The sequence below is a fragment of the Aplidium turbinatum genome, chromosome 15, assembly GCF_918807975.1.
Source record: "Aplidium turbinatum chromosome 15, kaAplTurb1.1, whole genome shotgun sequence".
Taxonomy (NCBI): Eukaryota; Metazoa; Chordata; class Ascidiacea; order Aplousobranchia; family Polyclinidae; genus Aplidium; species Aplidium turbinatum.
Genome location: NC_137486.1, coordinates 16,397,418 through 16,413,255, shown reverse-complemented (window position 1 = coordinate 16,413,255; position 15,838 = coordinate 16,397,418). Strand labels below are relative to the sequence as shown.

Below are 15,838 nucleotides of genomic sequence, written 5' to 3'. Positions count from 1 at the left end.
ACCCATCAGGTTTTAATAAGATTTTAGTCAAACAGACGACTATCAAGTAGGTGGCTGTAGGTTTAAAAGCATAAAGTGCTACTCCAGTTAAGATTGTGGTAACAATTTTTTGAAGAAATGTAAACTGTCCACAACGTCGGCAACAGAAGTCACTAGACAACACATTTGATGAGTTCATTATAAACTTACATCAAATAATGCAACATTGACATAAATGCAGCAAAATCACAGGACAAAATAATAATCACTCATTAGTAGTTCAAATGCAATGTATGAGGTTTGGGTGAGTACCAATAACATTTTGTAAGGAAGACCAAACACAGAATGAAGGTTGGTTACCGTGGCCGATCCGACCCCATCCATTATCTGCATAACAGGGTTATATCCAGCTAGTAATGATATATTCTTTTTACGTTGTTTTAACGTCTACAGACTGTATGTTAAGTCAATGTAAAAAGAGTGAATTAACTGGATAAGTGTGCACATAATGATAATGTATTGCATAAGTTTATACCAATAAATTTAATACGATTGTCTACCAAACAGCCGATTTAAAGATCAATCTTTTGTAGACCGAGCTTATTCGAAAATAAACAGTTTATGGAGATATACTGAGATTGACAATCTGTGAAAATAAAGCTAAATAAAAAATATACAAACGAGTATATGTTTTATGACGTTCCACTTACATTTCAAACAGTTGAAAAAACACGTCCACTTTTGGTTTAACACACACAGAGGTGCATCTTTTATATTTAACTTACCCATGGCTACCTAAAAATAAGGCCTGTTCGTTACATTTTGCAGACTTTTTTAAATTTTGTCAACTCTTGATAATTGTCTGAATAAAATTTACGCTTTTTTTACTGTCTTCTCCTTGTGACAGATTGGGTTTTTACTTCACCAGGCTTTGAAAAACAAACAAAAATTGATTCAAATAATTTTAGTCAGACCGTTACTCAGACAGCCACTTTATCTGGTTAAGATAATTACCAGCTCGGGTACGGATGTGATTAGATCTTTACGGGATTTGGACCGCAGATAAAGTGGCTGTCTGGATAGCGACGTGCTAACGGTCAGATTGAACATTTCATAACTCGCTTTTTCTCGATTTTCACTGGTTTCCAAATACACCAAAAAGCTATTATAGGCTACCATTGCAACTCAGCAAAAAGTAAACAAAGCCTTATAAAATTTCAGTTAGAAAGTGGCAGCAGCGATAGTCAAAATCAGCAAAATGTGACAAACCAGGCCTTTAGATGCCATAAAATCATCCAAGTTGAAATTGTGCATCATACACATACTTGTAGCAGTGTTCTGTTGACCCTTACAGCGTGCCACTTCCCATCATTGAATCCACCAAAGTCAGACTGAACCGCAATTTGGTACGCGCCCGACCCTAAGTTGACCGCTAGAATAACAGCACCTTCTTCCAATGACAGCGTGATATAATCCGCTGACTTTCCTGGAACGTGAAAATAAATTTCTTTGTTAACTGTGGGAAACGAACAAAGCCCTAAACTTCAAACCAAAGTTACTTTCAAACTGGACACCCACTTTTCGTTAAAAACAAAAACACTGCATCACTTCTGGTTTAACTACACAATCAACAAATACCTGACAAAAGTGACAATCTAATGTAACTAAATGCAACTTAGATCTTTAGAGTAAATTCTTGGCAAAAGACTGTAGGCTAGATTGTGTAGAAGGCAAAGCAACAGTACAAGACATTTCTTTTTGAAAGACGTAATAGCTGTTGCATTTCATCTAATCAGGATGTAAGTTTATGCAACATCATAAATCCCGCAAACATGTACAATTGCAATAACTAATCGCATTTTACAACAGGGCCCTGTAAGCTTAAAACAACGCCCTTTAAACCAATGCGCGATGACTTTAGACATAAGTTAGAGCAGTGGTTCCCAACCGGGGTGCCGCGGCACCCTGGGGTGCCAATTGCAATGCTCAAGGGTGCCGCGAGATATTGAGATATTACAATACTGTGGCCCAATCTTCATTTTAACTTTAATTCGTTAAGTAATTAACGGGTTTAACTTTAACCGTTAGGACTGCTCTCCATTCAGCGGCACCTAATGGTTGGAATAATTCCCCGGCAACAACACTTCAACTATCGGAAAACTTCACTCTGCCAATCTCGGTAACCAGCCCTGCGTCAAGAGCCTCAACAAGTATGCGAAACTACCAGGAGTAACATATCAAGGCTTTGTCAGTCCGAGGATAAAGATTCAAAACCAACCAAACCAAACGCATCATTATTGCCAGGTTTCATGATGTTATTTTGCGTTTCACGGCGCACAAAGTCAAATTGCAGTGATGGGTTATCGGATTGAGCGACCCAGCACGATTATAAAATTGCACAATTGTTTGCGAACCATTATAAAATTGGAAACTTTTGTTGGATAAAAAAATTGACGAGTTCTGGATAAAAATTCAAAATTAATATCTTTTCGTTGGAAAGAAAGCTATTGTGCTTTTGCTGCTGTTTTCTATGTCATAGGCTCAGAGGCGCCGGAAGCGGGGGGGGGGGGGGGGAGCAGGGGGGGGGGGGCGAATGCCCCCCTTGTCCTCAATTTTTCTGTGGATGGGGGAGCAGGGGGGCAGTGATACCCTTTTAAGGTCATGTAAGCTACTGCACATTTTGCAATATTTCTGCTATTCGATTTTAGCCTAATTAGCCTATAATCTTTCATTTTTGTCTTTAAAAAAAGTAGGCCTATTCACGACACAAAATTCTGTATCACAGTAGGTTACATCATTATAAGATAGTTTGATGCCCTTCCGTGCCATTGTTTTTTGTATAACAGACACTTGTACCATTACTCGATAATGAGCTGATAGATGAGCATTATAGCTATAACTTGTTTTATCTTAAAACTTTAAAAAATGGCTTTTCAGCAATAAAAGTGCCCTTTTTTCATAATCCTGCCCCCCCAGTCAAAAGTCGTTCCGACGCCCCTGCATAGGCTATCTATGCGAGAGTGGATTTTCCATATTAACGAACACAAAAACGAGAACAACTGCTTATAGTCAAGGAAGAAATGCGGGTGGCTTTATCGAATTTTCCCCCAGATATTATGGGACTTTGTGCAAGAAGTCAAGCACAAATTTCATACTGACTTTTGAATAAATACATTTATTTGAAATACAGTACAGTTATTTGAAATACAAAAACGTCATCAAATAGATCCAGTTTTTCCAGGGTGCCGCAAACTATTTATCTCTTTGATAGGGTGCCGCAAGATCAAAAAGGTTGGGAACCACTGAGTTAGAGAATGGAATTTGCATACAAGATCAAGCAATAAGATTTTCACCTTTTGAACTTAAATGTTTTCCTTTCTAAATACACTAAATATGAATTTTTAATCGACATGTAACCTAAGGTTGTTGAAGTCAGCTCATGATAAAATCTCACACATCTAGTCGTAATTTAGGGTTAGCCTGAGGTAAGTTTCCTCACTATTGAGGCAAAGTCATTGCAACAAGTTACATTGGCGACACATGCTTCTAAATCCAAGTGACCAGCCTTAGGTTAAGAACCATAGGTTTTGAAAAGCAAGATCGAATCAAGGAAGCACCATAAACGCTACAGTCACTCAAATAAACTAATGAAAAATGAAGATTAAAAGAAATTCGCAGCTTGTCATAATTATTGCAATAATTTTAAATAGTTGTATCTGTGAGACAAACACTACATAGAAAGCTCCATTAAATTGCATTTAAAAAAAAAAAACGATTAAGCAATTTCATTTTTGCATAATAATGAAAAAAAAAATTGGACTAAGAACAAAACACAGATCATCGACCACATGTACTATGGTGTAGATTCAATGTTTTTTTTAATACCCTTATTTGAAGCACATCACCGGTCTATGTAGCTACAGTACACCAAATGAATTTCACATTTTCACCCAATCAACTACGGATCAATCACATACAGTTTATTTTGTGTTAAACTGTTTTGTGCTGCTCATATAGAAAAATTTAAAAGAATTATTGAAATGGAATGCCTTCGACGCCGTATCATGAAGTTGCAAACTGGATTTTAGCTTGTAAATTATTCATGAGAATTGAGCGGGAAGGAGGTAACAACCCTGCAACTTGAGCTGTAGTAAGAATAAACAGCCTTTCGATCCTTTTGAAAAAAGTAGAATAGATCCTTGATACATCGCCTAATATATTAGTGCAGTTTTTCCCATTCTTGTCTGACTGTAGCACCCTTGCCCTATATTTAGATTTGGACAGGTTTGCATCCTCGATGATTTTAAAAGTATTTTTCGTATTTAAATATTTTTCTAAAGGTGTCTTGTTTTTCATTCGTTCAACGGTGTCTTTTTTTGAAGACAGAGAATGTCATTAATAATACCTTAATAATAATACTGTAATTAAGAATCAATTGGGTACCGTACTGGCCCCAAATTACTCTTTTCATAACTCGTTTCTCAGTCGATTCCAGCACTCCCTAAAGTCAGTACCCCTCTCAAAGGCATGCCAAAATAATTGGAGTTGCCGACTCGACACTATACAATATACATGTCTCTTTGCTGCTTCTAGTTGTTTGTTGTGTTGCATATGTGATCGCAGTGCAGGCTTACTGTAGCCTATGTTATCGTAATGGGCACAAAATCAAACAAGATTGTTATTAGTATTATTACCTTCAAAGTTTTCTAGCAAAGTAACTGGTTTGGAAAGATTAATAAACGTTTCGCCATCTGACATTACAACGAAGCGCTCATTGGTTACAAAATAGACCTTACAGTTTAGGTTACTACTACGACTAGAAAAGTGATTGGAATCGTATTCTGCGTGGAACGTCCATAAACAATAGAGTTAAAAGTGTTCATATCGAGTAGGCTATACTCAGTGTTGTACGCGTCATTGAAATAAATTGACGGCGTCAGCGTCAGCGCGAATTGCCTAAAAACTTTACGGCGTAAAGTACTGCGTAAGCTCTTAAAGAAATTGACGGCGTCAGCGTCAGCGCTAATTTCTAGCGCTATTTTTTGCCAGCGTCTCATAAAACGGAAATATTTCAACCAAGTTTAGGCTAACAATAGCTAAAAATAAAGAGCAGATATTATGTTTTGAGACTGTATTGTAATTAGCTGCTTAGCCTATAAGTTATTTCCTTACAGAAAAAGCAAGCATTTCAAAACGTTTGTCTGACAATTTGCTGCGTTTGGGACGCATAGCCTAGGCTATTGTCCTTTCCAAGTGAAAACATGCGTTCCACAGCAGCGCTGGTTGATATTGGTGTGTTGTATTTCAAAAATAAATTGAAAACGTTTACTCGGAAAGGCATCACTGTTCCTAACGTGCTGTGATAGTTTAGCATGTATAAATCTTTTAACCAGGTTCACTGCACCAACATCGCTCTTTTCAGAGGCATAAAGCTCTTTAAATAAAGTATCTTTAACGTTCCGCGAAGCCGATCATGGATTTTTCGCTTTCTGTCTCTGATCTCTCGTTCTCCATACATGGGTGATCACTAGAGCCCGCAAAAGTCAATAAAGTCAAAAATTTTTAAGGACCTCGTCTATCCACGAATCCAAGAATAAAGTTATTTTTAGCACCTAGGAGACTGTTTCTAAGAAGTTTATAGGTCAAAATAAAGTCAAAATTGACAATATGGTCAAAATTTTCAATAAAGTCAAAATTTGTCAAATTATGGCTTTTGACAAACTTTTTGTGTTTCTTGAAAGTAATTTTTGTCAAAATCCTCGTGGAAGCATTGTAAATCAGGAACTGCGACACAATTAAACCATATTAACCCATAAAAGCAGGAAATATGTCACAATGCTGACGGATCAGCAGTACCTTTTATCGCAAATTGCCCATTGTTTATTCATTGTTACGTATTTAAATATTTTTTATAAAAAGCTCCATTTTCACAAATGTAGTCTTTTCAAAAATCAACAGTTTGGATTTTAGGAATAGCCAAGCTAAATCGTCTTCAGCAAAAGTTAGACAGATTTGTGGAGATTTTCCTATCGCCGAAAAACACGACGCACTTTTTATAATCCATAAAAACCTTGACTTTTCGACAAAATATTACGTTTGGGTCTGAAATCGACAAAATATTATGTTTGGATAACTAGTATCAATTCAAGGAAGAAATGTGACCTTTACAAATAAGCAATTTCGTTAGGTCAAAATAAAGTCAAAATTTGATAAAAATAAAATCAAAAAAATTTTTTTTTAGGTCAAAATAAAAATGTCCCTAGACTGATCACCATTTGGCGAACTTCTTCCGCGTGTATTCCAGGGAGCCATTCCAACCAACGCAAAAGCCGGTAATTCGGATGAGTCGCGCTGGCCAGAATACATTGTGAAACCATAGGTGAAACTCTAATTGTGAAACGAGATTTTTCATTTTTTTTCCATAAAAATAAAAAATGACGCATAGCGCTTGACGCTTAAAATCGGCAAAATAGTTGACGGCGCTATCACTTCCGTCAACTGAAAAATAAATTGACGGCGCTAGCCTCAGCGTTAACAAAAAGTTGACGCCGTCAAATGACGCCGTCAAATTGACGGCGTCAACGTACAACACTGGCTATACTTTTAAATTTCTATGTTTGCTTGGTCCGAATACAAAGGCTACTACACAAATACAAGAGCCTAAGGTTGTATTGGTTGAGCAAGAGTTAACCTGACCACAGAAATGAAAATGCTTTTTACAAGAAAGCGGATGAAATAATCACAAGAAAAGTTTTGAACGTGTTAAAAATACGAACTCGTTCTCTTAATTCTATGAACTTGAGGAAGTCATCACAGTGGCGTAGCTAGGGAATGTGCCGCCCGGGGCGGATTCAGATTTTGCCGCCCCTTCAAAAAAAAGCATGTGAAAATGAAATTTTTTTAATTGACTTAAAGTGGAATTATTGTATGTTTTGAACCAGTAGCGTAGCCAGTAATTTTGAAAGGGGAGATTTTAAGGGCCGGCTGGCAAAGCCCGACAGCGTCCTCGCCAAAGACAACACCCAGCGGCGGGGGGTCTGGGGGGCCTCCCCAAGAAAATTTTGAAAAATTATTTTGGATTTGGTGCATTTTGAGAGCATTTTCAACAAAAATGTGGGTATAAATCCCCTAGTATAAATATTCCTGTAAAATGGTGCTGTCCGGTGGCACAGCAAAAGGATAAGATCATGTTTTCTTAAGAATTTTTTGGTAACTTAATAAAGCTAAGTCTCTGTTTTCTTGTTGCTAATTCCTGGCTGAGATATTTGAATGTTTGGTATTGGCAAAACTCGCTCTTTTAATGGAGTTTCGTTTAAAATTAGGCAAACTTTGTTTTAGAGACATAGAGACTGAAAGCATCATTCTCAACACCGTGACGTCACATGCGTGCCAAAGAGGGGGTTGTAACTCCCAAACCCCTCCTCCCCCTTGGCTACGCCACTGTTTTGAACGTTGCCATTCTGTTTGCTTTTATTTTCCGTGTACTTTTGCATTATCAACAAAAAAAACAAAACGTCCTGTCTGAAAGTGCCGCCCCACAGACGTGCCGCCCGGGGCGGTCCGCCCCCCCCCCCCCGCCTCCCCCGAGCTACGCCACTGACTCATCAACATCATTTTGGGAGACGATGGTCGCATATACTGTACTGTGCACGCATTTTGTGTGAAACCTAAAACACTCACCGGTATGCAAAAGCAAGCCGTTGGGTTCTTGGGTACGAAACGAAAGTGTGATCTCATCGGCAGTACTTGACACAGTTCTTCTGGACAGGTCAAAGCTGAGCCACTGAGAACCTCGAAAAGTCGCTACTGCATCGTCGTATCCTAAATAAATGGATTTAAATAAAACCACTTTATTTATTCTATTTGAATAAGCCATTTACTGATAATGTCATAGCCTACTTGCATAGCTGAAGTTCTAACAAAACTAAAACCAATAATTCAATTGGAATACTTTCTTCTAGCACAATGACCTTTAAATGTTTTTAGAATACGTACATGAGCTAGAGTGAAGTCATGCATTGCTTGAAAATGCCATGAACAATCAACTTTTTTCAATCTTGATGCTAATTCAAGATAAAATACCTATTACAATCCGAGCCAAGTTAAAAAATTCAAAAGCTTATCACATTGATTTGAGTTAAAGTTTACAAAAATTCGACTTAGATCAGCAAACATAATGTTGACAATAATAGCGATTACAATCGATTTTATTTAGCCTACTCACATAGAGAGAACATCCCAACCAGCAAAATCCGTCATTTTTCACATTGATTCAACGTCCAGACGTTGAATCAATGTAAAAATGACGGATTTTGCTGTCTGGGACAGGGCCGGATTTAGCTAATGGGGGGCCCGGGGCACTTTTAGATCGGGGGGGCGCCCCCGTGCAAAAAATTTTTTCGCGCCTACGGCGCGAAAAACCATCTCTACGTCTGCAGTAGCATCAGTCCAGTAGCCTACTGCACAGCATTTTGCAGAAACTTTAAAGGCCAATAGGAAAAAATAACACAAAATCACATTTTTTCCACATAGGGGGGCCCTTCAAAAGTCGGGGGGGCCCGGGGAAACTGCCCCCTCTGCCCCCCCTAAATCCGGGCCTGGTCTGGGATATGTTAATTTTGCTTGCAAATATAAAATTTCTATCGGGCTTCAACTAATGATGATCAATTAGAGTTTGATTACAATTTTTTTATTTTTAATGCACAAGATCGTGTTCTATAACTTAACTATGGATTAACAGAACGTATGAACATTTTTAGATATGGCTTGAGCGTATGTCAATGGGACCTCCTGTAAAAAGTTCATTTCATGGTGATTTTTTTACTGGCCAAACTCAACTGCTTTTTGGACTCCACAAAAATATTAAGAATCAGCAAGTTGCTACTATAACTATACCGAAATATGTTACTTTTAAAATAATAAATTTAGAAAGTAGATATGTACACAAGTTATCTGTAAATAAAATATATAGCTAGTCCTCATACAAAATTTACTCACTTTCATTAGACACTAAAGTAACTGTGGAAAAAAACACGATTCACAAAGCATGCTTAGGTGAATGATGGTGGCAGGCATGAAAAACTCGTTAAAATTAAGATAAAACAAGTGAAAAAAACAATTTATTACTTTTTCTTGATGAAACACATTTAACAACACAAAAAAATGTGGTGTAGTTGTGTTACAAAGAAAAGGAACTGTTCAGAGTGGGACTGATTAAAAAAACTTTCAAAATTTAAACAAAAAAAACTGCAACGAGCTGATCAACATCTAACACTTAGCTAGTTAGAGATCATATTGACAGCGAATCAGTACAAGCCAGTAGCTCATGGGTCTGGAAAGATAAAAGACGACGAGATGAAAGTGAAAATGAACATGAAGCATTTAATTGCAAAAAGCCAAATAGACTTAAATATTGCTGTCATAAATTTGTGTGCTAGAATATGACATTAATGCTTATCTGGTGAAGTACAAAATGAAATGAAATGTTACACGGAAATTAGAATTGTATTCTGACGTTTCATAGGACACGTCAATAGCCTTCCTTATTATGATGAATGACATAATGCGCAAAATGGCATTCGAGTAATGAAATATAACGAAATGTTATGTAAAGTTAACGTTATGCCTGTCCGTACAGATGCATTTATTCAACACGTCACACCACTACTACTGCCTAAAATGGAATGAAGTGCAATGAGAATGGCAATGGACACAAGCAAGAGTGCAACGATATGCGATGATAAAGAACAACTTACCTTGATCGCTAAGCATTACGTCAACACAACCTTATGCAAAAAAACGTGATCAGAATAGACAGATCAAAAATTCAACAAGAAAGTTTTGTTCGTTAAAGGTAACTTTTATTGGTAAAAATATATTTGACAAAGATAGTTTTTAGCAGTAAAAACACAAATTTAAAACTGAAATCCGGGGGTTAACAAAGAAACTGTGCAAGTTTTTATTTGCAAGAAAAATCTTAACCCTTCAACTAAAGAATATCTACCCATACAGTAAGAATCTGCCATTTTTACGTAGATTCAACGTCTGCAGACGTTGAATCAATGTAAAAATGACGGATTTTGCTGTCCATGTTGTAATCCAACCTCTCAATATAGCGTTTCTCTGTAAAGTTGAGTCACCCTAAACGTATTAGCTTTTAACCCTTTGTAAAAAAAAGTAAGAAATTCCTAAAAGAGCAATGAAGAAGACCAAAGAAGTAAACAGATGCCGCCATCCTTGTCAGGGGGAGAGACCAGACTGGAAACTGGTCGTATTGCCATGAAACCAAACTAACTTAAACAAACAAAGGAATTCAGGTGGAAAAGATTTTCCAAAATTGCAGATACAGTTCTGCCAAAATTTAAGAAGTCCAATTCGCATCATGCAAATCCTACAGTAACTTTTTCAGAACTTAGCTATACGCATATTAAAAGCTTAATAATTGCATGAAAGTGTAAACTGTCCACATAGGAAGTTTGGCGCATCAAACGTTCAAGAAAAATTACCATATCGGACGCTGTGAATTTAAAATTAAAGTAATATTTTCTTGATAAGCAGTTGAACCACGCTTAAACCTACCTTAAAGACATTACTTGAAACTATGAAAAACTGATGTGCGTGTGAATTTAAAATTGTATAGATACAATGTTATCAGACTGACGATGCTATAGCAGTATTGTGAAATCGATCTCTGATTATTAAAATGAGGCTAGTGAATTGTTTTTGCGTAACAAGGCAATTGATATACAGAACAGGTTAGGTTAGGTTCATAGAAACAGAAAAGTTTTGTTAGACATGTATCAATACAGTTTTGTCGTCTCAGGGTAAGGCATACACTGAACATGAAGGCTTTACGTCACACCAACAAGTCGGAAAAGTGCAACCAAGTTCTTTTTAAACTTTTCTTTTTAGTTAAAGGTAGGACAAACATTACTTCGACATCATGCGCATGCAAAACATACTCACCCTTTAGCCTTTCTGACGTATTAATATGAAAAATTGACAGCAAGTGAATATATCGAAGTGCATCATTTCTTTTCTCAACCAGGAAAAATTTACAAGCTTTTGCTATCGTAATACTGAAATGTTTGGGTTATTTACTTTTTCGGTCACAGCTTCGGTATTCATCCGGTTAAATAGAGAGTAAAACGGGAGAAAATAACTTTGTTAAATGCATCACTGACATTTCATGGATCCTTGCAATGTGCATCATCAGAAAGATACAGAGAATGCAATATGCAGTACGTATTTTCGAAGTTTTATATTGTCCATCATGATATTGCAAAATATTTTATGTAGTACAATCAATTCATATTGTTCCGCTTTCATGACAAGTGCAGCACAATCTTTTATGGGAAAATAGTAGTAGATATATAAGAAATACATTATCACTTGCAACCTCAATATGTTTTGTCCGAGCTCATTAATGGAAGGGGTCGTTAAACACAAGAGGCTCTCAAGTAGTCCAATTTAATCGATCAATTCATTTGTTAAAAACTTTCCAACTAAATGTTTTTTTTATTGGTTAATCAACAAAAAAAATTCTGAAGTTGTGGGATAGGAATCCCCAAACTAAATAGTTTGCTTATGCCTGTAGTCTGACATTAACTTTCACAATCATGTATTTTGGAATACAGTAAAACGGAAACTTGTTTCAAATTTTCAAGCAAAATCTGAGGAGATACGTTTAATGGGTTTGAGATGCCCAACGCGAAGCGCAAAGCAAAATTTCACATAAGCGACTTATCCAAACTATTTTAATGGTCAGCAACGGCATTTGTCTTTGCTTAGTGCACAAATAGTTGTTGGACGTTTATATAAACCTCAGCTGCAGAATGAAACCGAAAAGTTTTGGCACGTTCGGAGGCGATCCTGTTGCGGAATTGAAAACTGGACTGCTGGGTAGTTTTTGGTCGGACTTCATAACTCTTTATAGCGCTATAGCGTCGTTGAGTCTAAACACTTTTTTCAATGCAAGACAATTCTTACAAATTATAAAATTGCCACTTTTTCAAACAGACTCAACAAGCATGCACAATGTGTATTAATTTGGGTAGATAGGTCGCAAAATTTCAGCGAATATCTACCATATAACTAACACTTGTGGCCTCTTTTTCAAGACTTTTTTCACACTATTAAATTCAATTTCATTTGACAACACAAATAGGACGTAACAGGATTAGAGTCTCCTACAAATCAACAGTTGTGAACTGAGCAAATGGTAATTGAGCAAGTACCATTATCATGACGACTTCCATTTAAAGGTATCTTTACATTAAAAACATCTTCACATTGTGAAATTGCCATCTAATCGTAATCGTAATTGTAATTGTATCGTAATCGTAATTGTACATTTATTTCAATGGGTTGATGAGTAGTTGTTAAGTCAAAAAAAACGACAACGAACAAAGTGTATTATCTTCACTTACTTTCCTTGCAAGTTTTCCCAGTAAAGTTCGTGCGTGAGCAGTCGCACACTGCTTTGTTTTGATAATTTATGGAACATATTCCATTATTTGCGCATGGATTCCTGAGGAAAGCAGAAGAGTTAAAACAATGTTTTGAAACAAGGTGTCCCGAAAAAAGCATGCAATATAGCTGAATCATTTTTAATCGATGGAAATACAACGTCACAAAAAAGATTTGTTTCAGCCGCTGAGTAGGCTATATTTTTTTTTTCAGTAAAACTGATAAACAACAAAATCTCTGCGACAAATTGAAAGGATTGTAAACGGTAAATAGATGATGATCAAACGTGATCAAGCTTTTTCCCGTTTTCCCTGATGCCGACACCCGCTCCACCGTCATGCCTTTACCAAGTATAGCATACGTGATGTTTAGTCTTCTGCTGATGTTGGATTTTTCACTCAACCATACTCCAACCGATAGTAGCATCATGGCCACCTGGAGATGGCACACTATCTTTAGGTAGCCATGGTGGTATCTTTCTTTTTTAGAGGTATGTGGCTATATCAGCAATAAATGCACCATGTTTTGTTTACCATACGGAGCAGAAGGTCTGTGGTGTTTGAGTGAAGACGCGAAAGACTGCTCTTTGATAGCATTTAACTCGGGGAAACACCAACACTCTGGGGTGGTGGAAGCATAAAGCCTCGGCCCAGACGAAAACGCATTCGAAAAAATAATAAAGATTTAGACAATATTTTATGTCTAGAAAACGTTGCACCTTATGCTTTAATGCTTTTACAGAAATATTAAGTTTTTTTTTATAATTATATGAAACGTACACAAACAGTTACCGTACCTTGATTCAGAGCAAGGTATATCAATGCTTTCTTCGGATACTCCTCTTTTTTCCACGTAAGTAACCGGGTTGCCATTCATTTTTATTCTTCTCATGTAACCAACAAACTTGCTTCTTTTGTATGCAATTGGCAAAGACAGCAACTGTATTCGGTACGTTCCGGGTAGACCTCCGAAGTAAGTATGTGTTGTTGGAAGAAACTCAAAAAACCGTTTCCTCTTTGTAAACCCAAATGTGCTGTTTTTATCTACAACCAAAGTCATAGAAGAAAACTTTCGTTTCACTTCGATCTCGTGCCATCTGTTGTCGTTTAAATTTGAGCCGCACTTTAAAACTACCGTTTTGAAGTTTCCAAATTTATACCGAAGGTTTAGAGATCCGTCTAATAAAGTCAAGAAAACGTAACTAATGTCACCTCCGTCGTCTAAATATGCCAAAAATGACCTGGGATTCATTGTTTTGAATTCAAAAGATAAAGTTGCAGACGGTTGTTTTGTAGAGGAGATGGAATTTTCCTTACTTGCCGGCGTCCATATAGGAAATTTAGAAAATTGTCCGGAAACTCCGCTGAAAGTGTATTTGACTTCACTTGTAGTCGATCTAGCAGAAGACGAGGAATACTTGTAATTCCTTTCATGGGACAAGCGCCGCAATTGCAAATTGTTTGCGATTTTTGATTGTCCATACACGGTAGCAACAAATGCTAACAAAACATATATTTTTGGAATCCATAACGTTAGCTTCAAGTTTTCCATCCGATTTGAGTCACACAGAAGTATATTGAAGCCACAAAACCTACTTACATAATATTGTTTTGGAGAAAGTAATGCTTGTTTTGTCTGACAGAATCACTACAAAATTTCTGTAAAAAATCATGAAATTTGATGAACAATACAGTATTGATTTAAAGTGCATTTTAAGACTAAAACAAGATCCAACAAATCAAAATTATAGTTATTGGTAAAATTACGCAATCGTACATTGAATCAAAATAGGCTACTATTTGAATTATCAATAAAAAAAGGTGCTTAATCTGTAACATAGTAGCCGATATACTTGTTCAAGCTTAGTAGCTTACTAGATGAGCTGAAAATAATGCGTGAGACTCAAAATAATTACTGTACATTGACAAAACGACCATTTTCGCTTCGTTAATTGTAACAACATGCAGTGAGTGACTACACTGTAAATGCAGATACTTCAATTCCAACAGATGAAGCACCGAAAGACTGAGTCAGTTGCTTCTATGCCATTGTAGCTTGCCAACAAGCGTCAAAGGTCTAAGCATTCGTCATCACTAAGTTCTAGAACTGACACCTTCGAAACATTGTGATGACGTCATCACCACTGGGCACTGCGGCCGAAAGGATAGAGATAACATGTATGTACACTACAGTGGGTTAAGGCTTAGGCAACTATACGTAAAATACCATAAGCAGCAGAAATTACTTTTACATAAGTGTGACGACCTATCCATTTATTTGTGTGCTTTTAAAATAATGGGCTACAAAAGGTAACTAACCATCTTTATTGGTAAGACAACACAATAAACAATTAATTCAATTTAAAGTTTAAATCACTTCAGCAAATATTAAAACCCACACAATATGACCAAAGACGACCAAGTTAGTAAACTGGTAATCTATCAGCAAAACATGAAGAAACTGAAACACAACGTTTAATGAAATTGAACTACACGTTCTCGAAATTTTTTTAATCTGGTTGGTTCAAATGCATAATTCTCATGTCTTTTTTGATGAGAAACCATAGTCTGGCATCGTTTTTGAGTTCAGATGTTTGTGGGCAGGAGCAGCAGACCAAACATCAAAAAAGCTATTTTTGATATGAGGTTTTCTTTATATTCTCGAAATGGTTGAAAAATTCCTTCATACGTTACCATGCACAACTTATGGCATTGTTATGGTGAGTGGTGGCCAATGCGTAACCACCTCCAAGCTCCAACAGCCTCGACCAAAATAATTAATATTAATTATTTTCAAAGCAAATAATCAGTTCCAGTGGCGAACAGCATTCATCAGTGAATTCACTGAATTGTACTGTGCATTTGCGGCATCCTTTTTGTTCAACTCGTAGCCTAATCATCTTTTTTAACTAAACTCCATCTAAGTTAGGATTTATTTCATACTTAAACCCTCAATTTAGTCGAAAGCGTTTCAAACAACCCTGAGCTTATCGATCATCAGTAAGTTGTGTCGACAACTTTGTTGTGTCGACGAGCAGTCGACAACTTTGGCAACACCGGTCTTTTAGTCATCAGTACAGAGTAGGCTGATGACGTTGGTTTCGTCTTGCCATTTTTGGTCAACATTTTGTTTGACCATCGGAAGTAAAGATCGTGCTATTTTAAAGTTTTACTTATTTTTACAAGCACTGTAAATTAGTCTGATTATCATCAGTCTGTAAAAATTCTTCTGTTGGTGGAACGCAAGTCTTTGTATTTTATGTCCTCAAAGTTTGTGAATGTCTCTTGCACTCTTCGACTTTCATGACTGAGATCGTTTCTGTGTTGCATGAGTGTCTTAAAATAGCCTCAGGTCACTGGATACTTTGCTTGCACAAGGTCAAACTTTACAG

The 15,838-nt window shown here is 36.7% G+C and overlaps 1 protein-coding gene across 1 annotated transcript in view; it reads right to left on the bottom strand.

Annotated features, from left to right (window-relative positions):
• Positions 1-13,998, bottom strand: part of LOC145784003 (neurexin-1-like) — a 47,638-nt gene extending 33,640 nt beyond the window's left edge. The window contains exons 1-5 of the mRNA XM_082595760.1: positions 13,244-13,998; positions 12,408-12,508; positions 9,735-9,764; positions 7,660-7,800; positions 1,305-1,465 (exon numbers count right to left, since the gene is read on the bottom strand). Coding sequence (XP_082451886.1) covers positions 1,305-1,465; positions 7,660-7,800; positions 9,735-9,764; positions 12,408-12,508; positions 13,244-13,998 — 1,188 coding nt within the window. The remainder of the gene's footprint in view (positions 1-1,304; positions 1,466-7,659; positions 7,801-9,734; positions 9,765-12,407; positions 12,509-13,243) is intronic.
• Between the last annotated feature and the right edge of the window lie 1,840 nt (positions 13,999-15,838).